Genomic DNA, 27563 nt, shown 5'->3' with positions numbered 1-27563 from the left:
AATGAGCCACACCATGAAGGCTGTGACGGGCGCATCGCTTGAACACGCGATTTTACGCACAAATCTGATTTTAATTTATGCAAGTCAGCTGCTGGCCTCGAGGTTCTGCACGGGGGCCGGAGGGACACACCCCCGGCCTGTCCGACTCTGCCCCTCCGCGGGCTCCTCTCAAAGCACCCGAACGCCTCCGCTCCTCCCCGGCCCGGCCGGGAAGGCTGCTCCGCCTCCCTCCGCTCCCGGAAAGGGTCCGTCTGGAAAAGCCGCCGCCTCTCCAGCGGGCCCGGCAGCATCGGCCGCCTCCTCGGCTGCGCCAGGCCGCCGCGGCACCCCGAGGAGGGGCGCGGGTCCCGGTTGTGCCGGGGCGGAGGGGCCCTCCCCGGGTCCTGCCCTGCCCTCAGCGGCGGCGGCTCCCGGCTGTCGGGGGAGGGAGAACCGCGTTGCACCGCCGGGCCCTCCCCTTCCCGACAGAGGCAGCGCCACGTCTCGGGCAGGAGCCGGCGCCAGGCGGGCGGCCCCAGGTCTGCGGGGCTCTGGTCGGGAAGGGGGCGGTGGGGTGCGGGGCCGCCGGGGGACGGCTGGGGGGAACCGGGCGCCGCTTCGGGATGGGCGGGCGCGCTCGGGGCTGCCCTCCTACCCCGCGGCCTGCCCGGGTTTGGGGAGCCGCCCGGCCCGGCTCCGCGGGCTGCGCCCCTGGGCCTCCGGGTGCCTCTGCCGGCGCCCCAAGGAGGTGCCCGGGGACCCCTCGGGTGTGTCTGGGCCGGCCGCTCCCCCAGCCTGGCACCGGGCTCCGTTGCGCCCTCGTTACTGGTGGTGTAGGCAGAATCGGCTGTTTCCGTACAGCTCCTTTCCCTGAGAGGGTACTGCCGGATTCCCGTGGCGTGCGTACATCTGTGTGTGTGTGCTGATGTCTGCCTGTGCTCAGCAGAGATACAGGAGCCAAAATACTTCAGTATTTGGTTGTGGGTTGTACAGGAGGAAGCTCTTTTTCATGATTCCGATTCTTAAAAGGTGTTTTATGACAAGGATAAGAAACCATCTGATACTGGCCGGATTTTGCCAAGGTGTAGGCAGCCTAAACTGCGCTTGCCTATTGTCTCTTAATTTCTTTGTCACCTGCCAGGTAGCATCTTCCGCAGAACGATTGGCCTCCCAGAGATTTCAGCTGAGGTTTGTTACCCAGGAAAGCTTTTAAAGTCAATGACAAATCACAGTGAAGACATTACTCTTTCTGTTTGGTGGAGGTTTGTCTTTTAGAAATGTGCTCCAGCTTTCTGGCTCCTTCACAGCTCACCTACATAAGGGTCACCTACATAAGTGCCTAGTCCTATGGATGCTGAGCTGTTAGCAGCTTCAGTAGCGTTTTGGAGATCACTGGGGGTGCTGGGTGAGCAGGGCAGTTTGGTACAGTAGCAGTTGCACAAGTATTCTCTGGAGATAAGGAAGGAATGTTGCTCAGAGTGTTTGTTTTAATGTAAAAACGCAATTAAAATATCCCTGATCTGACATTCTCCCTGCAACCCACTCTTTTTTCTTCAGTAAATAGGAACCATAACATTTTGTATTCTGAATTCAGCTATCAATAACTATTTAAATAAAATTTAAACACACGAAATGACTACAGCAACTTCTGGTGAATTGTACTGGTTGGGTCTATACCCAAGGGTAAGATGTGAATGTCTGGAGAATCATTTGCAAATTCCATAAACTGTATTTGGAAAGCCTCCTCTTTACTCCCCACAGGAAAAGGCAGTGATGAGCTGCAGCCCAGGCCATGTTCTGACTGCCAATGTGTGCTGTAATTTGTAGTTCAGACTCTGTACAGTGGTATGTACTGCTTGGTCTGCAGACAAGTAAGCCGTAATGATTTAATTTAATTTATTAAAAAATCTGAATTCCATACTGCATTCTAACTAAATTTATTGAAATTTAAATGGCATCAGGTCCTTGAAATGAAATAAATGGTATGAAAGTCCAGACTATAATTTACAGAGCAAAATGCTCTTCTGAATTTTGGCTTGCTTATTAAAGCAGAGGGCAAAGAGGCATTTCTGTTAAAAGGGACAGTGATCTTAAAACAGTTGTCTAGCTGATCATCATCCTGTTGAGTCATTATGCTGTTGTACCAATGCTACTTTAAAAAAAAAAAAATATTGAAAAATCTAAGTGTTAAGTGGGTCACTTCTAACTCAAAAAAGCTGGATACTTGGTGGTATTTCATTATCTCTGTTATTATCCAGTGTCCTGGTTCTGTGTGTTGTTTGGGCTGGTGGGTAATCTGTGAGCACTGCTTGGATTTTAACTTCCTTTTCAAAGTTTTAAAAAAAGGTCTGCAAATTAAATGTGTTTTGTTTCTAGACAATGCAGCTCCTTGGTGATCACAACTTTGGCTGTGAGCTGGTTTCATAATCTGGAATTACTGTCTGCCTGCTGCACACCAACAGCTGTGAAGCTCAGAGCTGTGCTCCTGTGTAACATCTTGATGCTGTTGTTGCTGATGGAGAGAAATAGGACTTGGTAGTTCACTTGGTGGCAAATTTTTCAGAAGAAAAACTTCCCAGGGGTCTGGATTATTTTTACCATGGACTCCTCCATCCAGCAGGACACTCTCTTGGAGAACAGAAGCAGTAATGGAGCCCCTAGCAGCTCTGAAGAACTTCTGGATTGTAAAACGGAGTCAGACTTGCCAGTTACAACAGATGAAACCAACAGTAAGTTACTCTGTATGTGCTGAAGCACTTCCTAATCTTCTATCCAGGCTTCTCAACACCTACCAATTCAGTTGTTCAGGTGATACTGAAGGTCTTTCTTCCTTGAGGTTGTGAATTTTTTATTGTACAGTTTTAAGCAAGTTCGGTGAAGGCAGTGGCTCTGTGTACACTAAAACTGTCTTTTGTTTTAAAACTTACTCTTTCAAAACAAAACCAAACTGAAGTACTACTGGCTCAGTTGAATAAGTGCAGCTCAGAGTGGTTTTTTGTCTTGTGATAGTGTTTCATATACCTGAAATTCATTAGAATTAGTAGTTCTGAAATGGTTGTTGTGGTGTAAGCTCATGACTTTATTCTGGCGAAATAAATTTTCCTAATAAATTGATTAGGCAAAGATTAAAATGTACTCAAAGTTTCTCTAAAGTACCCTTTATGGAAGAGAGATGCCAGCATGTACTCTCCAAATTATCTCAAGATAACTTTTATATGTAGGCAGGCTCTATATTAATCATGCAGCTGGTTACAAGAAACTTAAGAGCGTGCTGGTATGAGTAGATTATAGAATCAAACTCAGGTTGGAAGGGACCTCTGTGGGTTGTCTAGTCCAACCTCATGCACAGAGCAGACCTAGCTTTGAAGTTAAAATTAGGTTGCTCAGGACCTTGTCCTGTTGAGTACTGAATATCTCCAGAGAGGAAGGGAGGTTCAGCAGCCTCTCTGCCCATTTCAACATATCACTGCTTTCACTGTGACAACCTTTTCCATGCTCTGAATTGAAATCTCCATATTTCCACTACAGGTATCCAAGGATATGTATATAATTATATATAAGGTATATAAGGATACAGCAGTAGATGGGTGGAGGGGGTTATGGGTGTTGTGCCTGTGTAGGTAAACAAATGTGTGCAGGTTCCTCACGTAAAAGGGAGGTGATGATGTGATGAAGTTGTTGGCCTTCTGCCCTCCTTGCACCACATAGCTGACATCTTGTCACAGGCAAGGTGGTGGTGGCCTGAGACTTTATTTGCATTTCTTACACTGCTTGTTACCAGCTTGGCAGAGTGTAGTTATTTGATGATTCATTCATCTTTTATGAAGTTGGAGATAACACTTTCCTCTCTTCTCCTGTGTTGGACAGCATCCAAACAATTGAATTGTGGCTTACAAATAGGTAATGTGTCTTTCTACTGTTTTCAGTCTAAATGCATCTCTTCCCCCACTGTTCTAAAAAGACCACAGTTGTGTTGACGCTACTGCAATAATACTACTTTAGTTCAAGGCAGCATATAGATTCTGAGCGTCTCATGACCTCAGGAGGTTGCCAGGAACCCCACCCCTTCAGAATTTAGCTTGAGCATTTCTTTTGTATATGTATAACACTTACAGTTGTGAAGATAAAAATGTAAATAAAGTACAAACCTGATGCAGTAATAACTGCAATTTCTGACAGATGGGAAGAAACAATATGTCTCAATGTGCAAGCTATTATCCTACTTTTGGCTTCTTGTGGCTGTTCTTAGCCCTGACTCTAAAATAGTTCATTTTTTTACAATATTTTAGTTTTAAAATGGTTTAAACTCTGGCTTAGTCATTAAAAAAGCAATCCTTGTTTCAGCCATCCCTTCCATCATGCCTGCAAGTATTTTTGTGAACACGTGATAAACTAAATCAGAGAACTGAAACAGACTAAAATTGCCTAAAATGTTCTCTGCATGACAAGTAAGATACTTAAAAGTGTTTTGATTAAAATGTTAGAGAGCTGAATAACCTAAGGCTGAAAACTTTACAGTAAAAAAGTAAAAACTTCTTTACTTTCATTGAATTTCCTCTAAGCAGGTTCATTGTACAAACATCTGTGCTGGCTGAAGGATGCACTGAAGAGGTGGGAACAAACAGTTATGGGTGGAAATTTATCTCTTCAAATTACTCTGAAGTGAAATTTTATCTGCTCTTAAAAGGAAACCTTCTGCTTTCTTCAATAACAAAAGGGAAAACAATTTAAAAAGAGCAATATGTTAATGGACTGGGCTAAATCAATAATTAAAGTTTTATTGGATCACTGTAATCAACTTGCTGTCTACAGAATATTTCTGCATATGGATCTTAGAAACACTTAGTTTTTGGAAGATCTGTTTCTCAGTTCTGGTTTGTTTGGTTTATTCATTCTCCCCACATCATCTTTGACCAAACTTTAAAGGAACGAAACCACTTACTTAAGTCTGTAGCTCTGAGGGGAAGCAAAAACAAAGACAAAATTTGACTTTTTTCCACTTGCAAATAGTTTATGATCATAATTTTCCATATTGTTCCAATCAGTTCCAGTCACTCCAGTGATACGTGGGTAGTGAACAGAAAGACAGTGGCTATTTCAGTATCCTGCTCATTTGAGAGCTATAATAATTCATGTAAAATTAGTAACACAGTTTTATTTCACCAGCAGTTTCATAAATGTAAGTAGTCCCCAGCTGAGTGAAGCAGAAACATGTGAGAAATCCTCTGAAGTGCTGAACTGCTTTTGAAGATGTATTTTTTTCTGGTGGAAATGAAAAATGAGATATTAGTAATAGATAAAATTGATACTGAAGTGGTTCTTGAATTGCTTTTTAGTTGGTATATTTACTATTTTGATACATGTGAGCTTTGTTACTTTTGATAAAGGCTCAGTATGACACAGACCACATGACTTACACTTGATGTTTCATGCTTCTAAACCAAACAAGATTTTAAGACCTCTGTGAGGTTTTTGAGGATCCTTTATGATCACTTTTGAGCTCCTGCTTGAAGGCAACGTACTAAAGCAAATGAAAGGTTATTTTCCTGGTCTTTTAAAATGAAGAATCAAAAGTCCTTTATAAAATTCCTCCTGCCAGTTGTTGTGATCAGTGATTTCTGTATTCTTACAGTCTAAAGGCCATAGTGGTAGCATTGTATTTGGGTGGAAATGTAAAGATAAATGGGGTGGCTCACAGGATAGCTCAGTGAAACTTTCTTTTCCAGCTCCCAGTATTGACAACAAGGAAGTGCCAAATGAAGAGGGAAGTCTGGTGATAAACAGCAACGTGGACACCTGCCAGGATGGGCCAGAGTTGCTTTTCCCTGATTCTCCTGTATCTTTTGACCCCACCAGCAGTGCTCAGGGTCAAGAGTCGTCCCCAGGTGTGACTGGTTTCCATGACAGCCTAAGGAAGTCTCAGGGAACTAGTGCTGAGGGCATAGTTCTTAGGAAAGAAGCTTTGCAGTCTCTCAAACTAAGTCTTCCCATGCAAGAAACTGAATTGTGTAAGCATCCGTTTACGATGGTGCCCCTGCTTTCTCTTGCTACATAAAGCTTTATACTCTGAGCCTGGCTCTAGAATCCTGTAACATCATTTAAGCTTGGACTAAACTTCATTTCTGCAGTAAGCTTTTACTTTGTACTACAATTAATTTTCTTTCAGTAAGCCACCCTCTGCTGCAGCTAAGACACATGACTTATGGTTTAAAAATTATTCTTATGCTGGAGGGGAATTTATGCTTTCTGGGGCTCAAGCTATCCTAATCTTGATTATTAGGAGTGACAGGGGACATTAAAAAAAAAGTATATCAGAACCAGGTGATTTTAAGCTAAGTAAAAAAGGGAAAGAGAGAAGAGCAATAAGGGGGAGAGAGAGAAAGGGAAGCCATTATATTAAGGTGTTTAATGCTGCAGGAGTGTTCTGAAATAATGTTTTTTAAAAGCCTCACTATGGGAAAGAATGAATTAACAAAAAGAAAGAAAACCTATCTAGGGAACATCTTTCTCTAACCTGCACGGAATGAGTGGACTTTTTATAATTTCAGTACTGTTAGAATTGCAGGACAGATGAGATTAAATGACAGCAATAGTTTTGTTTTTCCTGTGTAATCTGTTGTCATATATGTATATATGGAGGAACTACAGCATTTGCAGTCTGAGCAGTGGAAATACACAGGCTTTAACAATGCTTACACAAGGATGGATATATTAGGAGAGGGTGTTCTGAAGTGCATGCCAGTGGCCTTTCCTTGCATTCCTTGCTTAAGCATGAAGCATGTTGCTGATGGTAGAAGGGGCTCTATTTTTTTGTTTCAGATTTACACGTATTGGAGTTTTCTGTTTGAGTGTAAAGGTACCTTTCACTTTCAGGCTCAGTAGAGTCTTCACTCCCACTGGAGAAGGAAGAACAAATAAGACTTCAAGCAAGGAGACGGCTTGAAGAACAACTGAAACAATATAGAGTGAAGAGACATCAAGAAAGAGTGAGTATTGCACAACAGATTTTCTAGCTTCAGTGTGATGTTGAAAAGCACGAAAACTTTATCATTTCTGTGCTCTAAATTGCTGTTTTCACTGCTGTAAACATTGAGTATTTTTCGTAAAGGTGAGAAAGCATCTTTTTCTTCTGGACATACAAAACTTGATTCTGTGTTACCTCATTGGTATCACAGCATTTTGGTCTACTCAGAATAAGGGAGGGGAAAAAAACAAACCCAAAATTTAGTTAACCTATATGTTAACTAAATTTCTCAGTTAATATTTTTAGTTAGCTTTTGAAGAATTCCTTGATCATTTTCAACATGTGTATACTGAGTCTTGATAGGGTTAACTGCTGATGTGAATTACCTTGTTTATTAAATTATGTATTTAAATGGTAGTATGACAGATTAGAGATTTATTTATTAAATTATACAGTAAAATAAGTCTTTGATGCTGGTTGAAATGTGACATTCTGGATATTACTGTTGACTCTTTGCTTCTTTTAGTCTAATCAGTCTACATCCAAAAACCGGCCCTCCAGCACCCTAGATCCTGAGCTGATGTTAAATCCAGAAATCTTGCCAAGAGCTAGCACTGTAGCAATGACAAAAGAATACTCCTTTTTGCGGACCAGTGTCCCCAGGGGGCCAAAACTGGGTAGCCTAGGACTTCCAGCATCCTCTAAGGAGAGAAGAAGTCTAAAATCTAAGCCCGGTAAGATCCGGTCCTTGGCTGACTACAGAACTGAAGATTCAGACTCTGGAAGTGCTCCTGGAAATTTGGTGGCTACTGATTTACCTGGTGGGACTCTGAAGCAAAGCAGAAGTGGCCCAACATCAGTTGTTTCTGAGATCAGTCTGCCCTCTGACACGGATGATCGAGTAGAGAATTCCTCTTTGGCAGGAGACAGTTTTTCGGAGATTGACGGGAGTGAAGTGGGAATGAGGCTGGATGGAAATGAGAGTGACAGCTCTACCTACAGCAGTGTGTCAGGAAGAGGGCTGTGTAACAGTTTACAGAATGCAGAAGGCAAGCAGGGTATTCCATATACAATAAATGGTCAGAAGATACATCCTGAAGCAATGGGGCAGTTCCCTTCTATCAGTGATGTGCTCCAGGCTGCGGCAGTGGAGCGTCAAGCCCAAGAGCAGGAAGTTAATGGGGAGGCACGGAGCAGGAGGGACAGCATTTCCAGCAGGTAAGAAGCATCACTGTACAGTGAGGCCATTTTCAGGCACTGTACTTTCTTGGAATAGGCTATTACTCTTAGTTACTAGCTGTGGATCCAGTTTTATCTTACTGATTCTTAAAGAACATGAAAGGTCACTTTACTTGAGTACCTATTTATTAAGTATATCTTTGGAGAATGATGTCTTGGCCACTGACTGTGTTGTGCATGTTCTGCTAGCAGATGCTCCTATCTATATCTGCTTGTGAAGCAGGCATTTGGTCACTCAGTCATTGATGGGACATTGGTCTATAAAGTCTGAAAGTATAAACCTGATTCATTAATATTCATTGTCATCCTTTTCCTGATCTGTAAACATACCTTTCAGACCTCAGATAGTTATGAAATGTCAAGTCTGGTCCTAGATACTCTTATCCTCTTCAGCCATTTAAAATGAGATTTACTCAAGCTTGCAAACTTGTGTGTATACAGTAGGTATTAAACTGTGATGCAGCAAGTGGATTACTGGTGAAACCCTTGGTAGTGCAATTGTGCCTTTTATCAGTTGTCTGCAGGTACATGTTGGAAACATGATAATTTTGAAATTACCTTTTTCTGTCATATTTGGAAAAAAGTGTAATGCCTCCAAATGTTAAGGTAAAATCAACTGCTGACAATTATTGCAACTTTGACTTAATTCTCACAGTAATGAGAGGAGTTCTTCCCCTTTTTCTCTAGACTCCTTGGCTGTCCATAAAGGAAGGAGCTTAAGGAATTCCTTACATCAAATACCTCTTCCTTCTTTTGCAGCAGCTGTTGATACTTCTTTGGCACTTTCACATTAAAGCAGACAACTGCAGTCAGTAGTTGCAGAGGTTTTGAGTTCTCGTGTCCATTTGTCTGCTTATAAAGGCACATGAATATAATGAAACCAACCACTGCATTTCTATAAGATAACATGCATGGGTGCTACACTGGATTCTAGTTGCTGCAAATACAGGAAACTAATGTATAAAACCATAGTGTCAATACAGTTTATCTCTTTGGTTGGTACTGAATGTTGTTTCACTGTGTTTTATGAGTCCATCCTAAAGCCAGAAAAATTGTCCTAAATTTTAGGTCATATCTGAAGTCTGAGTACCTCTTAATTTCATCTTCACTTTTCTTCATTGAGGTGGCTGTTGTTCTAACCCTTTGTGTGTGTGTGATGTCTCTGCAGTCTTTCTGTGGGAAGCTCTGTCGCAGGAACTCATGATGAGATGTTGCAGGTTCTGAAGGAGAAGATGAGACTTGAAGGGCAACTAGAAGCACTCTCAGTAGAAGCTAATCAGGTAGACAATTAATTTGAATTTCTGTATTTAGCAAATCATATTAAAATGTTAACTGATTACTACCCAATACTTGTGGGAATCACGTTTGTGAAAACATTGTAGACTAAGGTTATACCTTGCTTTCCAAATGTATAAACTTTACAACTTAATTTACTAGGATAAATTTGAAGTCAGTAGAGTTTTCAAAGTCTTTAATTTTTTAATTAAAAGAACTAAAATTTAAAGAGAGATGATAAATCTAGAGTAATGCAAGTGATGTCTCTATAGCTGTATTTTCTCTTTGTATTGATTGATAGTATGACACATGTAATAGAAAACATTCTTCCTTAAGGTGTGGAAACATGTCTTATTAACAGTCCTGACATAACACTGTATGTCCTGTCTGTGCTTTCTTCTCTATTTTCTTTCATTATTTTAAATACCTTCTAGGTGAGATGTCCCATTAAAAAGTATTTTTTTACAAGCAAGTGGTCTTTGCCTTAGCAAAGTTGTTTTTCTGGGCATCTTCTTAAGTCAGACTTAATGTATTTTCTCTAAGAGTTCCATATTTTGATTTCTGGGACACATTCAGGCTCTCAAGGAGAAGACTGAGCTACAAGCCCAACTTGCAGCTTTGAACATGAAGCTTCAGGCACAGATGGAGCACAGCCAAAACAGCCAGCAGAAGCAGGAATCTCTGAGTTCAGAAGTGGCCACATTAAAGCAGTCTTGCTGGGATCTGGAACGAGCAATGGCTGATCTGCAAAATACCTTGGAAGCAAAGAATGCTAGTTTGGTTTCTTCAAATAATGACTTGCAGTTAGCAGAGGAACAATACCAAAGACTCCTGCTGAAAGTTGAAGATATGCAAAAAAATGTTCTCACGAGAGACAGCACAGGTGAGATGATGTAAATGTCAATCTTTAAGATTTATTATTCCATAATGTATTTTATTTCAACATAATTCTAAAGTCCTAGAGCAAGAAGGAATTTTAATTGGTGTCATACTATTAATTTGGTCTGAATTTTAATATAATCAGGTTTTATTTTGTGTCACAGAAGTGCCACAATTTGCAGACTGCAAGTGCCAGTCTGGAGAGGGAGGTGTAAATCCATTGTCTAGTAACTGACAGTGACCTCATGTTTTTTTGAAATTATATAAATATTGGCTTGTAATGATGACTGCATGTCAGGATACCTGCTTGCTGATTCCTAATTAGTTCATGTTATCTGCCTCTAAGAATCTTTGATTGCCTAAGGAAGCAATTAATTTATTTTTGTTTCATTCTGCTTATGCCCTGACACTTTGGACTCTGGCACTTTCCCTCACTTTTAAAGGAAAAGCCAATCTTCATGTAATTAGGCATACGTGGTTTTGTTCAAAAAGAAAGAGGGAAAAAAAAAGCAAAAACAAAAACAAAAGCCCAACAGGCAAAGCTGTGATTATAGCACCATGCCTTGAAAATATGTGCTTAAAATAGAACTATGGAGTGTGCTAGTCCAGGTTCTTTATTTTTCTTTTTCTAGTTCATGATCTGCGACAGCAGTTGGCTTCCTTACAGAACCAGCTTCAGAAGGTGCAGTTGGAAAGGACCACACTGACCAATAAGCTGAAGGCATCTGAGACAGAAATCACATCACTCCAAAATGTGAGGCAGTGGTACCAGCAGCAGCTTGTGCTGGCTCAGGAGGCCCGGGTCAGGCTGCAGAGTGAGATGGCCAATATACAGGTATTATGATGAACTTGCAGGTAGAAGGATGGAGCATCTGTTCTTTTTAAAGTTATTTTTATCCAGAGGAGAGTGTTAATAAGGTTGGACAAAGGAGCTGGTCTCAGTTTTGCATGGAGGGCAGGCTGGGATGGTGTTGTTTTTCATCATGTGGTGTTCAAGCTGAGGCATAAATGTAACTGAAGCACTTGCCTTCTGTAGATGATCTTCACTGCCATGAAAGTTGTAGTTGAGATAAGACACAGATACATTTTTTTTTCTCAGACTCCTAAATTTGTTGGTCAGATTTTGACTCCTGATATTAATCTTTGATTTATTTTGTTTTTCTATCCTGTAGGCTGGGCAAATGACCCAAGCAGGTATGTTGGAACATCTCAAACTAGAGAATGTGGCACTCTCTCAGCAGCTGACTGAAACACAGCACAGATCCATTAAAGAAAAGGAACGTATTGCAGCACAGCTGCAAAACATTGAGGTATGGCTGTAGGTGAATTATGTTCCATGGACATTATGTATTTAGGTTTTGCAAACTCAAAGCTATTCTGGTAGAGTAACGTTTGATTGCTATTAATTGACTCAAATGCTGCATTGTAAAAAGGGTAACTATTTCAGAGCAAACAAATTTACATGACAGTAAGAGGGAGCAAGGCCATATCTTTCCCATTCCAAGGTGATACTTGCATTTTCAGCTCTGGTATTTGGTTTTAATTGAATTTTAAAGGTAGATGCTAATTTCCTTTGTCAGTTCAGGAACTTTAATTAGAAGTTAAACTGAGTCAGTAAATCCTGTCTTAAGTGTGTGAAATAGCCCAGTACTCAGGTTTGTCTTTCCTGCCCTCCAGTAAGAAAAGATAGGTGAAATATGAAGTGCAGTATGCTCAGTGCTCACTTTCAGAGTACTTAGAACCTTAAATCCCATTGAATTTCAGTGACATTCCTGCATTGAAGGCTCAAAGGGTGGTAAAGCAGCAGGTTACTGGAAGCACTCCATCCCCTAGCAGGTGTGTAAATGGCAGGAATTGCTGTTTCACAGAGTATTGGCATCCAAGGAATCTCTTTCGTTTCAGAATTTTTCCAAACTGAATTTTAATAACAATTCTTCTTCTTTACCTCTTGTTTCATCAAGTTCAAAAGTATGTGATATGTAAGAGGAATTTTGTTTGTCACAAATGTACAAGAGATTCAGTGCTACTCTAACAGGTCCCAAGTATGTGAACGGATGACTTCAGTAAAGACATGGAGATGTTTAAGGCAGACATCAGAATTATTTTTGCATGTGGCTCTTCTCATGAAATTTTCTTGATAATTTACCTTTTCTTTTCCTCTTCTTTTACCACCACTCCCCCTTCATTGAAGCTGGAAAAGTTGATTCCTGGCTTTTTCTATGCAGGCTGACATGTTAGATCAAGAAGCTGCCTTTGTGCAGATTCAAGAAGCTAAAACCATGGTGGAAGAAGATTTGCAGAGAAAACTGGAGGAGTTTGAGGATGAGAAAGAACGTCTTCAGAAAATGGCTGATTCTGCAGCAACATTGGAGCAAGAATTGGAACAGGTAGACTGTTGGGCAACTTCCCAAGGCTTTCAGGGGAATTACTTATTTTTCTGAGAAGGCATTTGTGAATAGATACTGAACTTTAAACGTTTTTAAAAACCTTAAAGATTGCTGCAAAAATGAAGTCCACATCAGAGTTACTCTGTCCCAGGTGAAAAGGCTCCCTTGTTTTTTTTAACCATCTCAGTAACAGTACTTCTGTCTTGTAGATGTTGAGTTTCTTTGTTTAAAACATTGTGTTATTATTTTAAGCAGGGACAAGAAGCATAAATCCATTTGCTGAGTTATTAGGCAGTCAAGATATCATATACACTTAGAGTGTAATAAATCTGCACTTTGCTGCAGAATCTTGCTTTTTTTTTTGCCTACAGCATTACAAAGGCAGCATGTTAAGGAGTGGAACAAGATGAAGTATGTGATAGCTTAGCACTACATTTCATATAATTATATGGCATTATCATGAATAACACTGCATTTAGCCAGTATACATCTACTGTGGACACAGTTTTCAAATAAACATTTAGAATATTATCAATCGTAAGAATATTTTAGATTTGCCATTCTGGTCAATGCTTATCCTGTCACAGATGCTGTGGAAGGCAGCCAGTGCAATGAATAGAGCAAAGATATTAAGTGGCCTTGGAAAGTTAAAAAATATTTTCACCTTCTGCTGTTTTCTCCTAGAAGCTAAGATATTAGTTAAAGTGCTTTATTGTTAGTGAGTGTATTTCCAAAGATAGCATTTATTTTTCATTAATCTAATCTTAAAATACTTTTCAGGTGAAGCTGACTTTACAGCAGCGAGATCTGCAGCTTGAATCTTTACAGCAAGAACACCTCGACCTAATGAAACAATTTACTCTGATCCAAGAGACCTTGCACACCAAAGAGCAGTCCCTGGATGACCTGCAAACACAGTATGATGAACTGACAGCCAGATTAGAAGAATTCCAAAGTGATGCTACTTCTAAAGATGACATGATCCAGTATTTGCAGAATGAGAAGATTGTCTTGGAAGTAGCTCTGCAGGCAGCAAAAGCAAACAAAGAGCAACTTGATGAAGGAGCAGTGCACCTGCAAGAAGATACAGAAGTAACATCAGAAATCTTGGAACAACTGAGGCAAGAAATGGCAATCAAGTCAAGCCAGGTAATGAATCCCTAGAGCTGTGCTTTCCTGGTAGTCTTTTGAAGATGATAATAGGACTTGTTAGCATTCAAACAGAAGTATTGATGAACTATGGAAATACATTTAAAATAGTTTAGTTTTTTTTTTTCCTTGTGAAAAAACAGCTGGTTTCTTCATGTGATTATCACATATATGCACACATGCCATCTGGATACAACAAATATACACTAATGATGCATGCTAAAACTTGAATGGCAGGATAAGGGGGCTTCACACATTCCTGATAATTAACATGGGTTGCTATGTGGTCACCTGTGTGAAGTTATCTCTGCATAAAATGTTATATTATCTAATATAGCCATTGAGGTGCCTACTCAGAAGCAGGATCCTCATTAGATTAGGCAATGGGTACAAGCAGAGCAAAAGATACTGTCACTGCTTGAAATAACACAGAATATGACATTTGGCATGTAAAGCAATGTGTTTGCTTTTTTCCCCTCTGGCAGGTAGAAAATCTGCAACAAGAAAATGCCAGTGTTAAAAAACAGGTTCAGAAAGTGAAGGAACAATTTCTGCAGCAGAAGGTAAGCAAAAGCAAACTATTTCAAAGAAATAAAACCAAGGAATATACCTTTGTGAGGGCACTTGAATTTTCTGTATCAAACTTTGTGATATTATTACACACTTCCTGTATTTTTTTTACTTTTTTTTGAACCTGTAATTAACATAAAAGCAGATTCACCAACCAATATGTGTTTTTGTTGGACTTCAGGGAGTTTGCAAAGAGTTCAGCCATATAAAATCTGTCTCCAGTTTGTTGATGCTAGGTTTGCTATTGCAGAAGCACTCATGGCAGTATTTAAGTGTCCTCAGTTTCTTCCAGCTTTAAAAAGTGATTATTGCTTCAGGAATGAGATTGAAAATAAATGCTTTATTGCAGATTTTATTCTGAATTTCCACGGCTTCGAAACATTAATTTGAAATTTATATATGATTAGTGTTGCATGTCTGTGTCATATGTATAGGCTTATAACATTAATTTACTTCTTGATTTGGTTTTTAGCATAATGTCAAAGGTTGTCTTAGCTTGTTTTAAGTTTGAGGAAGCTCTTGAAACTGTCAGTCACACTTAACCCTCTTCTCATGGCAGAAGCTATTTTGTGCATGGGATAATTAATTTTTACAGTTAGTTTTTAAACGTGGCACATAATTAGTACAGTTCCATAAAGAATGTGAAAAGAATATCCCATAGTGCTGTAAACAATCTTACTTGTTTTTTTGTGTGAACTGCTGATATCTGAGTAATTGATACCTGAGTAATTCATATCTGAGCTTACATAGAAATCTTTGAACCAAAGTAAAGATGTTACAGGAGATGATGCTGGTTTGATTTTTTTTTTTTTTGACACCTTCTCTGCCCCCAAACTAAAAGACTATCAGTTAATACTTTATACTGAATTACTTCTAAGTTTTGCAAAGTTGTAGCAGAGGGGACGTTGTTCTCTTGAAACTCTTCTGTCCAAGGTGATGGTGGAAGCTTATCGAAGAGATGCAAGTTCTAAGGATCAGCTGATAAGTGAACTGAAAGCCACAAAGAAGCGGTTGGACTCGGAAGTGAAAGAGTTAAAACGTGAGCTCCGGCAAATTCAAGTTGAAAAACAGTCCCTTGAATCAGAACATTCAAAGCTACAGAAGGAAGTATCTCAGGTTCACCAGCAGATGGCGGAAATAGAAAATCATCTTCAGTCAGTGCAGAAAGAACGGGATGAAATGGAAACACGCCTGCAGGTATGGAAGGTGTTAAACTTGGGGCTTTGTTACATCCAGAATGTGTTGCTATTTCTACTAACTTTGGAAATGAAGAGAATGACCACCAGCAAGTCAAGGTTTTTGGTTACTTATTTAATATTGTTTATAGATTTGAGCATCTAGCTATCAGCATTCTGTAAATACATGACTGCTTATTAACATCTCGTGTAATTAATGGTAGTGGGTGAAGCATGTGACAGGAGTGAGAGAGGTGAAAACAGTTTCCTTGGTCCCCAAGTGAACTCTATTTGAGAGCAAAGACCAAACTAGAAATGAGTTCATACATGTTATGGTGGTGGCTACAGAGGAAGGAAACAAAGAAGAAGGAAAAGGGAAAGAGGAAGGAGATAGAATACCTTTAAACAGTTTATATTCAGAGATTGAAGTAATTTTGGAATTTTGTGCTTATTCTTTCATAATCCAACATAGAGCAAACATGCTTTTGTTCTTACCCTCATGGTTGCTTTTTTCCTTCCTATTAAGTCCTTGCAGTTTGATAAGGAACAAATGGCATCTCTTGCTGAGGCAAATCAGGCATTGAAACAACAAGTAGAACAAATGCAAGAAGAAGCAAAGAAGTAAGTGTTCTTTTAGCACAGACAAAAGAACTACAGCATTTGTTTTTTGTATTCACATCTCTAGCCTTTTCCTCTTTCCTAGTCTTTATTTTGGGAAATTTAAGTAGTCAAGAGAGTCAGTCATAACGATGGCAGAGTGTTGGTTGCATGCTACACAAGCTTCTCTGATTCACTTACTCTTTTAAAGAAATCTCTGCCGTAAGATGCATACTGATGCTAATCCTTACCATTCACTGAATTTTAGCCTTGTCTGGCTAAAATGTTGGCACTAATAGGAATCATTTTTTTTCCCCCACTGGTGATCACAGGTTTTTTATAATGCATGACATATCTAGCAAGTATCTCAGTTTAGATTGGAATTTTACTTATTAGTTATTTTTAGAGACAGTAGTATATTCTTCACACTGGAGTTTTAATAATTCTGGCAAAGACCCCTACTGTAGATATATTCTTACCTCTTTCACAAGTGGTAAATTTTTGCACCATGTGGACAGTCAAACATTGGAATGGTCTCCCAGGGGAAGTGGAGATGCCCCCACTTTGGACAGTTTTAAGTCTGAGCTTGACAAAGTGCTGAAACATCTCATATAAATTATAGTATTACCAAGAAGGGTTGGACCAGATGATCTTTGAGGTGCCTTCCAACCTGACATTCTCTGATTCTGTGATTCTTGGAAGACTCTTACCAAGAGACTTCAAGGTATTATCTTGAAAAGGACCAAATTGTATCTTACCAGCCTGCTGGCTTTCTTGGACAAGAGGAGAGAAATGAATGTTGTTTTCTGTCATGTTAAAAATTAATATTTTAGTGCTGTTTTCTGGCAGTCTTGATTTTACATGACATTTTCTTTTTCACTCCAGGGCCATTACTGAGCAGAAACAGAAAATGAAGCGTCTGGGGTCAGATCTGACGAGTGCTCAGAAAGAGATGAAAGCAAAACATAAAGCTTATGAGAATGCAGTTGGCATTCTTAGTCGTCGGCTGCAGGAATCTCTTGCTGGAAAGGAATCTGCTGAAGCAGAGTTGAACAAACTAAAAGCACAAATCACTGATGGTGGAAACAACCAGATTGCTCAAGTACACAGATGTTTTTTCACATTTAGTTCAAAGCTAGAACTATCTTGTTACTAAATAGAAGCCTTGAAATATTCTTTTACACTGAATTGATGACAATATCTGGAATACAAAGCTAGATAAAAACAGGGTGCCAGTGTTCTGAGTATTGAGTATTTTCTTAACTACATCCAAGAAAGGTTATTCATCAGGCTTTGTTTTGGTTCTGGGTTTTTGTTTTTTAATACCAATTGTAATCCAAGCCAAGAGGATGTATCAGGCTTGTTGCTAGATTTCCTAATTTATTTTTTTTTTCATTGTTGGTTTGTTTCCTATGGTTTTTTCTCATTGACAGTTTAAACTTTTTCAGGGTAGACAGAATTTACTCACATGTGTTATGCCTGTGATAAGAAAATTAATTTACTGTAGGAAGCTCCAATTCCTTGGACCACCAGAGTAAGATGTCAAATACACTACCAGCAGTGGTTGGGTGTCAGGGTGGAAAGCACTGAGCATGAGCAAGACCTTTACAAGAAGCACTAGAACCTCATTTAATATTTGCTAGAGATGTAGACTTTTAAACAAAAACAAAATTACTCCTGTAGAGGGGTGGTATTTTAATCATGCTTGTGATTCCTTTGTCTTAGGAAAGGATTCAAGCTCTGGAGACTGAATTGCAAGCTGTCAGCAGCAGTAAGTTGATGCTGGAAAAAGAGCTGCAAGAAGTGATTTCACTTACCAGCCAGGAGCTTGAAGAATACAGAGAGAAAGTGCTGGAACTTGAGGATGAGGTGATTGCTTGAATTTGCATGGTAGATGGGAAGGTGACAGTATTAAAAAGTGATAAAGTATTGCAGTACTTTTATATCAATAGTGCAGGAAATCAGAATCTTAGGTAGGATTTGTGTCAGTGATACTTGCTAATTTTGATGCCTTGTGCTTGTTCTTTGTGGTTTCATGAGTCATTGTCATATAGGGTAAAAGAGGATGAGAGCAAAAAGTAGTTCCTGTGTGAGATACCAGCTGTGTCTGGTCATAAGATGGTGAGGATACATGAATCATTATTTTTTTTAAGTATTTGGAGTCCTGGATGCTTGGTGATTTTGGAGGGCAGGGTGGTGGTCTTCAGCTGTAGAGTTGCACAAATTATATAGATCAACTACCCTTGATCTACACCTGAACAGTACTTCTGGATTGTGCTCTCTAGCAAACAGTTCAGCTTTCCAAAAAGAAATAATACTAAAGTGAACTTATTTTGAACTGTTCATTAAAAAATGAAATACTAAAAAAAAAAAAAAAAAATCCCTCTCTTGGAAGGGAAAAGGTTTAATGAATTTAGTTCACAACTTTTTTTTGTGGCAGTAATCTGGAGTTGTTTGGTTTTGTTTGATTTGGTTTTTTTCTTTGGCTATAGCTTCAGGAATCTCGAGGCTTCAGGAGGAAGATAAAACGTTTAGAGGAAACTAATAAGAAGTTGGCCCTTGAACTGGAACATGAACGTGGAAAACTTACAGGTCTTAGTCAGTCCAATGCTGCTTTGCGGGAGCACAACAATATCCTTGAGACAGCATTAGCAAAAAGAGAGGCAGACTTGGTACAGCTGAATCTACAGGTATACAACCTTTTGCTGTAGTATCTTCAGAAAGGAATTAGCTGAAATTCCTGATAACAGGATATGAACACCTTCAATCATGTGATACAAAATTGGTGCATCTTCTCCAAATCTGGGTCCTCCATGTGTTCTGCACTAAAAAGAGCTGTTTCTTTTGGAAAAAAACTAGAGCACATTAAAATGTTTGCAATAGTGAAAGTGTGGCTCATGTAAGTTAGTTGGAACACAAACTGTTATATATGAATTCATTGAGATATACAATTTTTGAGATACACAATTTTTATTTCTGGAGTATAAGCAAATGGTAATATGGCCAGTGAGCTACCATTTAACCTTAGCTACCTTTAAGGTTGAAGAAAAGCATGAAGAAAGAATTATCAGTGAAGAGCAGAGAGAAGTTTTGCAATCCCTGAATTGGCTTGTGTTGTTATATCTTCTGCTGGCATCTCTGGGCTTGCAGTGAGCCCACACAAAATGCATTTTTGTTTTTGTGATGTGATGCAGGTTCAGGCAGTCCTAAAGCGGAAAGAGGAAGAGGATCAGCAAATGCAACAACTTATTCAAGCTTTACAGGCTTCCTTAGAGAAAGAAAAGCTAAAAGTTAAAGAACTTAAGAAGCAGGTAATAGCTTATCTTTTGGTTTACTTGAAAGGTGATTTACATGTAAAGAATTTGAAAAGCAACTTGAAACAAAATCTGTGCTTTATAACATACTGCTTCCTGCCAGGGTTTGTGCCATGGTGGCCAGTGGCTGAAAGATGTTGTCTGTTGTGGTCAGTGTTAAGTATAGTCATTAATTACCCAGAAAGTTCCATGATGACTGGAACATACCCTGAAGGGATGATACTTCCTCCAGATATTCACACTGAAAACATAGTCTGGCAAACTTCTTTCTCTTACATATAGTTAATATCTGCCATTAATAACAACACTAATAATAAGACTAAGACAAAGTGCTAACAGCTGCACAGCTTCCTTCTTGATATTTTTGTTTTCACTCCTTGAGTCTGTTTCCCTTTATGATTCACCTACAGTGATAAACCAGGAAAAATGCCTTTTTTATCTTGTAGGAAGCAGCAGCCAAGGCAGATGCAGCACATAACCGCCGGCATTACAAAGCTGCTGTGCTTGAGCTCAGTGAAATAAAGAAAGAGCTACATGCCAAAGAACTGCTTGTCCAAGCCCTGCAGGTTGAAGTGGACAAACTGCAGTGAGTAAATGTCTGAGTTCTTAGAGAACAGTAAACAAAGCAAATCCTCTGAAAAAGCTGTACATTAGTGAATTTTTGTTGTTGACACTGGAGTAGATTATGTTGAAATGCACCCCCAGCTCAGCTTGACCATGACATGCATGCTTGGTCTATAGGAGATTTTTCTTAAATTTTTCTTTCTCTTCATAATTCAGTTACACCTGAAGTGTACTGTATCTGGGCTTCACCATCATCTTTTTTTACAGTTTCAACACAGATTTCTACTGTTTCATGTTGCTAGTAATGATGAACACTTCACTTCTATCCTGTTATTCTTCTGTCTTTCACTTCCCTGTAGAATGACATAGAGGATGAATTTGATTGCTGAATATATTTCACAATATATTCCAATTCAGTTTGTTTTGTTGTATGGCAGATATTTTCTTGTAACCAATTATCAGACCTACATGAGACTAGATATAAGGCTAACACTGTTCTTCCTAAAACTAAAGCAAAATTGCTGACAGGGTTTGGGGGGGTTGTGCTTTTGCTTGTTTGTTTTTTACTGCAAAATCTGTAGTTTTTAACTCGACTACTACCAGTTTTCAAGGAATTGGGGGGTGATATTTAGTGATATGTTCATGCATCTGTCTCCATATCAAATCTTTTTTTGATTTAACTCCTTTTCAATGCTTTGGCAAAGCCATCAGTTGAAGCTATAACTAAGCATATTCCATGCACTATCATGTCACTTATGGTTCCATAGCTAACCCAGTGAAGTACTTGTTTTAAATAACTGCTGTGTTTGTTAATACTGCTGTGCAGGGTAGAGGATGCAAAACATTCCCAGGAGGTATCACAGTTCCAGCAAGAACTGGCAGAAGCCAGGTCTCAGCTCCAACTTCTGCAGAAAAACCTGGATGACAAGCTTAGTGAACAGCCTGTAGTAAGCCAAGAGGTAAAAACTGGACATTTACTGTGTATATCCTTATTTATAATGCATTCTATTACTTCATTTGCCTTTAATGCTGCATTTTTATTGATGTTTTGCTAAGTTTTCTTAGACCCAGGAAGGGTTCATGAGACTTAATAATATGTTTCAGACTTTGTGGCTGATTGCACCTATAGGTAATTCTAAAGATACTTTTTTTTTCCTCCCCCCCCTCCTTCTATAGGTGGAAGACCTCAAGTGGGAAGTAGAAAGAAAAGAAAGAGAAATTGAAACCCTTAAGCAGCAGCTGGATATGAGTGAACAGCGCAGCTACAAGGAGTTAGAAGGGATACAAGTTGTCTTGCAGGTATTTTATCTGTCTCTGGAGATTCTGATGGATGACTGCTGATATTTTTTAATCTAATTTCTGGTTTTCTTCAAGGGCAAATTGGGTTCAAATAGCAGTGTTAGGTGTTGTTTCTTTTTCAAGTTTCCCCTGTAAATGGAAAAAAAAAAACAAAATATATTTGTTGGATGGAATTTTTATACCACCTCCTATAACATGTTGATTCTCTCTTTTCCCATCTAGAATATCAAGACTGAGTTGGAAGTTGTGAGGGAAGACCTGTCAGTGACTCGGAAGGATAAGTTTATGCTGCAGGCTAAAGTGACTGAACTGAAGAATAGCATGAAGTCACTGCTGCAGCAGAACCAGCAACTGAAGTTGGACCTGAAGCATGGCAAGATGAAGAAGGTATTTAAACAGGAGGAATATGTGTTGTAGGGTACCAGAAAATACTCTACTAATGTTCTTAAAGTACCAGAAAATAGACAGCTGCTGTAAACCTGGTGAAAACTCTGAACTGAAATGCTTTGTACTTACCTGACTTTTTTTTTCTGAATTGTTTTCTTAACTATACTCGAAGAATGCTAGTAAAATTTTTTGTGAAGATCCAGTTAGTTTTGTTTAAATCCTTCCTGTTTATTTCTTTATTAGAAATAAATTATATTTATTGCTGTTTGTTTACTTATGAGCATGACCAGCAGACAAGAATAGATTAGGTCTCATTATGACCCATGAGGCTTTACCTAAATGTTCTTCTGATTCCTGCTCTATTATGTAGATATATACCAGTTGTGCAATGTGAGACTCTTTCTATGTGGCAAAAATTACACTGATGAAAGAACTCAAATATTTCTAACTTTTTTCATTTAACTAGAGGAAGGAACTGAAAGGAGAGAATAACTCCTCTAATCCTGTGACTCCAGTCAAGATTCCAGATTGTCCAGTGCCTGCTGCCTTGTTGGAAGAACTGTTGAAACCATCAACAGCTGTGAGCAAGGAGCCCCTAAAAAATCTGAACAGCTGTCTCCAGCAATTAAAGTATGACCTGTTGTTTTCAACCATATTAAATAATCTTAAAAATGTTTCCAAGAAACTACATGCCAGCCTATGGAAAGAAGTATTTGCATAATGAATTATTTTCCTCTTATTGTAACTATATATAGGGCAGTAGGTTGTTCTGGCACTGTAAGTGCTTCATTATATCATAGAGAAAGAAACTTTTACACTAAACTAGACAAAATGTCCATCCAAAATTGTACACAGCAGAACAAACAAAAAAACAACTGTTTCTAGTTGTTTTTCCTGGTGGAAAAGCTGGTGTTTCTCTCACCACAGCAGCAGAAAGGCTGCTCACAATAGGAGCAGTATGTTGTTAAAAATCTCTACAGAGGAAGTTCACTCTGCCAAAAATGTGTTTACAAACCTCCCTTTATGACGTTGCACATGAGTAGGAAAACCACAACCTCAGGAAGAGTAGGGAATTGAGGTTATTAGGAGAACAGAGCTGCTACTAACATTACATTCATCAGGTTGTAATCACCAAGTGCCTTTACTGAGTGAACAGTGCTGCATCATCCCTGGCAATGAGTGTGTGCAGCAAGGGAGCTGCTGCCCTGTGGGCTTCATGTCTGATTTAAGCATATTCTATTAATTTTGCTCTCAAATTAATGAAAGGCAATTCCTGAGTTTCTTGTGGTCTTCTTGTGTACAGCTATAGCTTAAATAGTCTTTATGTAGATTATCAAAAATCAGAAAAGTAATTTTCCTGTCTTGCATTTAGCACTTAGCTTTCTGCTTGTTAACTGTTGCTTTTTTGTTCTCAATACTTCCCAAAGGCAGGAGATGGACAGCCTGCAGCGTCAGATGGAGGAACACACCATTACAGTACATGAATCCATGTCCTCCTGGACTCAGATTGAGGGGCAGCTAATGGACCTTACCTCTGCCAGTCCTGCAAACGCATCAGAACAGCTGGAGATTCCTCCTGTAGATGAAAAGAAACAGAATTGTAGCATCAGTGACAGGGAAGCTGTGACACTATAACCTCCTTATCAGTTGTCTTTCTTCCTATTGCTTTAAGTATGTAAACAAATCTTTATCAAAATTATTTATTTATTACATTTTTAAAGATGGTGTTCAGAGTTGTGCTTTTGCCTGTAGAAGCAAAGGGCATGGTTTTGAGAAACTGATGTAATGTTAAATGCAGAACACACTATTCCAAGGGTTTGTTTGAAACCTTGCCATAATAATTCTGTCATGCTGGGGACTGCCAAGTGGTAAATCTACTCATTTGGGGATTTAGTTATGAGATTCAGATGAAGTCTTAAAAAAAGGTGAAGAGGAGCATCTGGTTCCAGGTCTGTATTTGTTCAAGCTGGGTGAGTTTGTTGAGGAGTGTTACTTTTGTAACATCTGGGTGTTGTTTTTTTGGTTTTGCCTTTTTTTTTTTTTTTTTTAATTTGAGGGGCAAGAATGTGTCTGTGTTTCCCCTCATGTTGAGTTGCATCAAAATGACAGGGAAAAATAAGATCTGCTCATGGTCAGCCATTTGACTTGAGAACTGGATATTCTGAACATCTGCTCCTATAATCTTTTATTCCTGAAATTCAGATTACAGATATATGTATGGGAAGAAAAAAATCCTTTGAAGCCATTTTTAATTATGGAGAGGACCTATAGCAAAAGAAACAAGACTGCAGTGCAGACCAGTATGTATCTTTGCCAAGAATGTTTTCTGAAGAGTCAGTTTTTCTCCCACAGTTGCAGGCCAGTAGAGAGCTTTGCTTCAACTGAGTAAATACTTCTTGCACCTTTAAGTTCAACTTTTGAAGTAGACACCCTTGAAAAAGGTATATGTGTAATATATATATATATATATGTATAAGAAAAAAATCATAATTTTCTGACTTTGAATATCTGTTTTAATATACTTATATATTGTAAGTTAATGCTGACATGAGGGGTTTTTGTTATTGGCATTGTTCTAATGTTACATTTAAGTTCACTGTTTTTTGACATACTGTACAAATGGCTTAGGGAAATTAGCCCTAAAAGCCAGAGCTTTTAGAAATGTAATTATTTTTACTTCAAAAGATGAAATTATAATGCCTATAAAATTATTATTTTTTTTTATTAGCTTTATCTTCTCCCATATGCTTCTCCTACTTTTTGCACCCTCTGTTACAAGGTGTCCACCATGAATGGAAATGCTGGTACTGTGGCAGCCCCTCTGCAGTGCACCTTGACCAGGTTATTCTTAATGCATCCCACTTCAGATTCCTTCACCTTTGGTTCCATTGCTCCATGTGGATTTTAATGCAGCAATAAGCCTGCCCTCTCCTCATTCAGAAACTCTCTATGGAGGTACTGTTTCCCTTAATGTGCTAAAGCACAAATCAAAATATATGTAACAGATAACGTGGAAGAGTTAGTGTTAGCTCATGTACTAACATGTTTTTGTCTTTAAAACATACAGAAAACAGGTCAGTTATATCCATTATGGTTTGGCATTTTAAAAATGATCTAGGAAGTACAAGTAGATTAAGTGGCTGGGGAAAAGAAACAAATTTTAATTCATGTATTTTCCCAAAAAGGCTGTTGCTGCTTTTGGGTGAGTTTGGTTGTTGGGGGGGTGTGTGTAAGTTATTGCAGTTTACTTAGCTGTAAGGCAAAAAGTGAGCAAACAAACAAAAAACCCAAACCCATCCATATTTATCCAAAGTCTGAACTCTCCTAATTGCCATTTTAAGCTCTAATCCATTTGAACTTTGTACTTAGTGTCTATACTGACTGATTTCATGCCACTCACCTATTGGATTTTAACTTAAATTTTAGTGGGACCAAAGTCAAGTGAAAATTCAAGGTTTTGGAATTGGTGAAGGAAGAAATGCATTAGCCTGCTATTAGGTGCCCATCATAGAGAATTACCAAACAAATAAAAGCAAAGTCAAAAGCCTTAGACTAGCTTAGACACATTAATGTCTACATATACTGCTGCAGTCTGATTTGCAGAGTAAATGGTACTGATTATCTCACTGCTGTCATGTTCTTGAAGTTGTCTGTATATTAAGCACAAAGAAGAAAAATGTGCAGTATTGTTAAAGAACAAAATTAAAACTACATAATAAAGAATATATTTAGTATGGAAAAGTTGCCAAACGTTCAGGATTTTACATAAAAGAACTGTTGTGTAGTATTAATATTGCTGTTCATTTTGGTAAACACATTGTCTGAAGTTAAGAATCCATTCTTTTTTAATCTCAAGTTTGGCAATAGTTGTATGGATAAAGGTTTTATCTGGTACCAAAGAAGCCAGAATTGTTAAAAGCATTAATAGTTTTTCAGAATGTCTGCTCTCCTTTTCATATCAGTAATCATACTGTGTCCTTTTTCCAGTGGAGTGCTGCATTTTCTTAGTAGCTCCTTGTAAAGACATCTGAGCTTGTACAATCAAATCACCTTAGATGCATGTTTTTCCTTTTGTAGATGAGGTAGCTGTTGTGAAGTGCTCAGATTAGATTTCTGCATTGACCCACCTGGACACTCCATATTTTCATTTTTTTTATAAACCGAAGCACCATGCAATTTCCTTAAATGAAGGACAGAGAGTGAGACTTGAGGATCTGACTTTGTTGAGGTACTAAGTTGGGGAAGTCACTGGGAAGCCTTCTAGAAAGAGTACACAGCATGTCATAAAAGCAAGGCCTTTTGTTTGAAGCTCATGTTTCTTTATTATCCAGATAAATAGTTACTGTTTTATTAAAAGGCCTCACACTGAGGATGAGATTGCTCATACAAAGCTTTAGGTCCCCACCAGCTAGGCAATAAAACAAAGTAGTAATGACAGCTGCCCCCCCTCTGCCTGTTACAGCACTGCCAAATACATCAGAGGAAAATCAGTGCCTCAGTAACACTGGTGTACTTGTAGAAACTGATACAAAATCTCTTCAAGATTTTTTTTCTTTTCCTTTTCCAAGTGCTGCAAAAGAATGTATTTTCTGTGTCTGTTTCTTCAGTGGTTGCTACTATTAAACCAAGACTTGCTGATGAAGGAGAAATGTCACTGTAATGTGAGAATGTTTCCCAAGTGATGGAAGTTGGTAAACACTGCAGCATTACTTTTGCAGATGCTGTTGGGTTTTTGAGGACTCTTGAAAAATTGTGCATTAAAAAAAAAAAAAAAAAACAACAAAAACTCCAATAAAAACACAGCAAACCCTACAGTGGAAAAAATGCTAGTTATTGAGTCATTTGTGTTGCTGAAGATTGCATAATGCATTGTCTTCCAGATTTCTTGGAAATACTTGTGCACTGTATTGGGATCAGCTGAGCCCCTTATCCACTCATGCAAGGGGAGGATCTGATCTCATACTATTTATTCAGGCAATATCCTAGCTGAAATCTATGAAAATTGCACATATGTAAAGAATATAGTAGTACCCAGAATTAAAGTCCTAGTGTGCATATTTTCATGGATTAATTATTCCTTCTTAGGGAAGAGAACTGCAGTAGCATGGGTGGTTTAATGCTAGTAATGGCAGCATTGAAGGTGGACTGGGAACAGATAGTATTATCAATATAAATCTAACTTAAAGATAACAAATTCACTACTGGTGATACAAAAGCTTGTGATATATGTTTTAAGTTTGCTGGGGAAGTGTGAATAGTTGCATGTGACTTGCTGTGACCAGAGCCTTTAAATATTTCCATGTGAAAGCAAATACAGTCCAAAGTACTTATTAATGCTCATCAGCTGTTGTCTGATCATTCCTTTCTTCTTCTAATGTGTAACACTTCAGTCTTGGGCAGTAGGGTGGCCTAATTTCCAATACTCATGGACAGATTTCTAGAGAAGGCAGGTTGTTCTGGATATTGTAAAGTAAATATTGTTACATTTTTACATGATTTTCAGCACTGTCTGCTTAGGCTGTGTTTATAAAGATAGAAGTTCATCATTTCATGGTCCTGAGTGCATAACCCAGGGGATGGAGGAGTTGCACTATGTACAATTAATATTTATGATCATACAAAGCATGTTGATTATAAAAATGATGTGCATAGGAATTCCTTTAAAAGTTTTGTGCAATAAACTATTTTTGGTAAAGGGCTCCATGTTGGTTTTACTTTTAATGAGAAATGTTTTGGGGTTTTTTTTGTTTTGGGCAGTGTAATTGTTAAGCTCAGGGTTCTGACA

The 27563-nt window shown here is 38.8% G+C and overlaps 1 protein-coding gene across 2 annotated transcripts; it reads left to right on the top strand.

Annotated features, from left to right (window-relative positions):
• The first annotated feature begins 358 nt into the window (after positions 1 to 358).
• On the top strand, positions 359 to 26537 carry GOLGA3 (golgin A3). Of its 2 annotated transcripts, none has more exons than XM_030460420.1 (24): positions 359 to 518; positions 2356 to 2708; positions 5706 to 5864; positions 6853 to 6965; positions 7470 to 8161; positions 9351 to 9462; positions 10034 to 10340; positions 10969 to 11171; positions 11509 to 11646; positions 12562 to 12723; positions 13504 to 13872; positions 14358 to 14435; positions 15376 to 15639; positions 16144 to 16238; positions 17100 to 17316; positions 17940 to 18083; positions 18707 to 18904; positions 19409 to 19525; positions 19975 to 20114; positions 20919 to 21051; positions 21269 to 21391; positions 21614 to 21778; positions 22245 to 22408; positions 23206 to 26537. In XM_030460420.1, the coding sequence occupies exons 2-24, from the start codon at positions 2579 to 2581 to the stop codon at positions 23411 to 23413; spliced, it is 4431 nt and encodes a 1476-aa protein (XP_030316280.1). In that variant the 5' UTR covers positions 359 to 518; positions 2356 to 2578; the 3' UTR covers positions 23414 to 26537. The 2 variants fall into 2 exon arrangements, with proteins under 2 accessions (XP_030316280.1, XP_030316279.1); XM_030460419.1 differs by having other exon boundaries at positions 5706 to 5987.
• The last annotated feature ends 1026 nt before the right edge of the window (positions 26538 to 27563 follow it).

The sequence above is a fragment of the Calypte anna genome, chromosome 15 (assembly GCF_003957555.1).
Source record: "Calypte anna isolate BGI_N300 chromosome 15, bCalAnn1_v1.p, whole genome shotgun sequence".
NCBI classification, from domain to species: domain Eukaryota; kingdom Metazoa; phylum Chordata; class Aves; order Apodiformes; family Trochilidae; genus Calypte; species Calypte anna.
The sequence above is the reverse complement of the archived record's forward strand: the minus strand, read 5'-3'. Positions and strand labels throughout refer to the sequence as shown.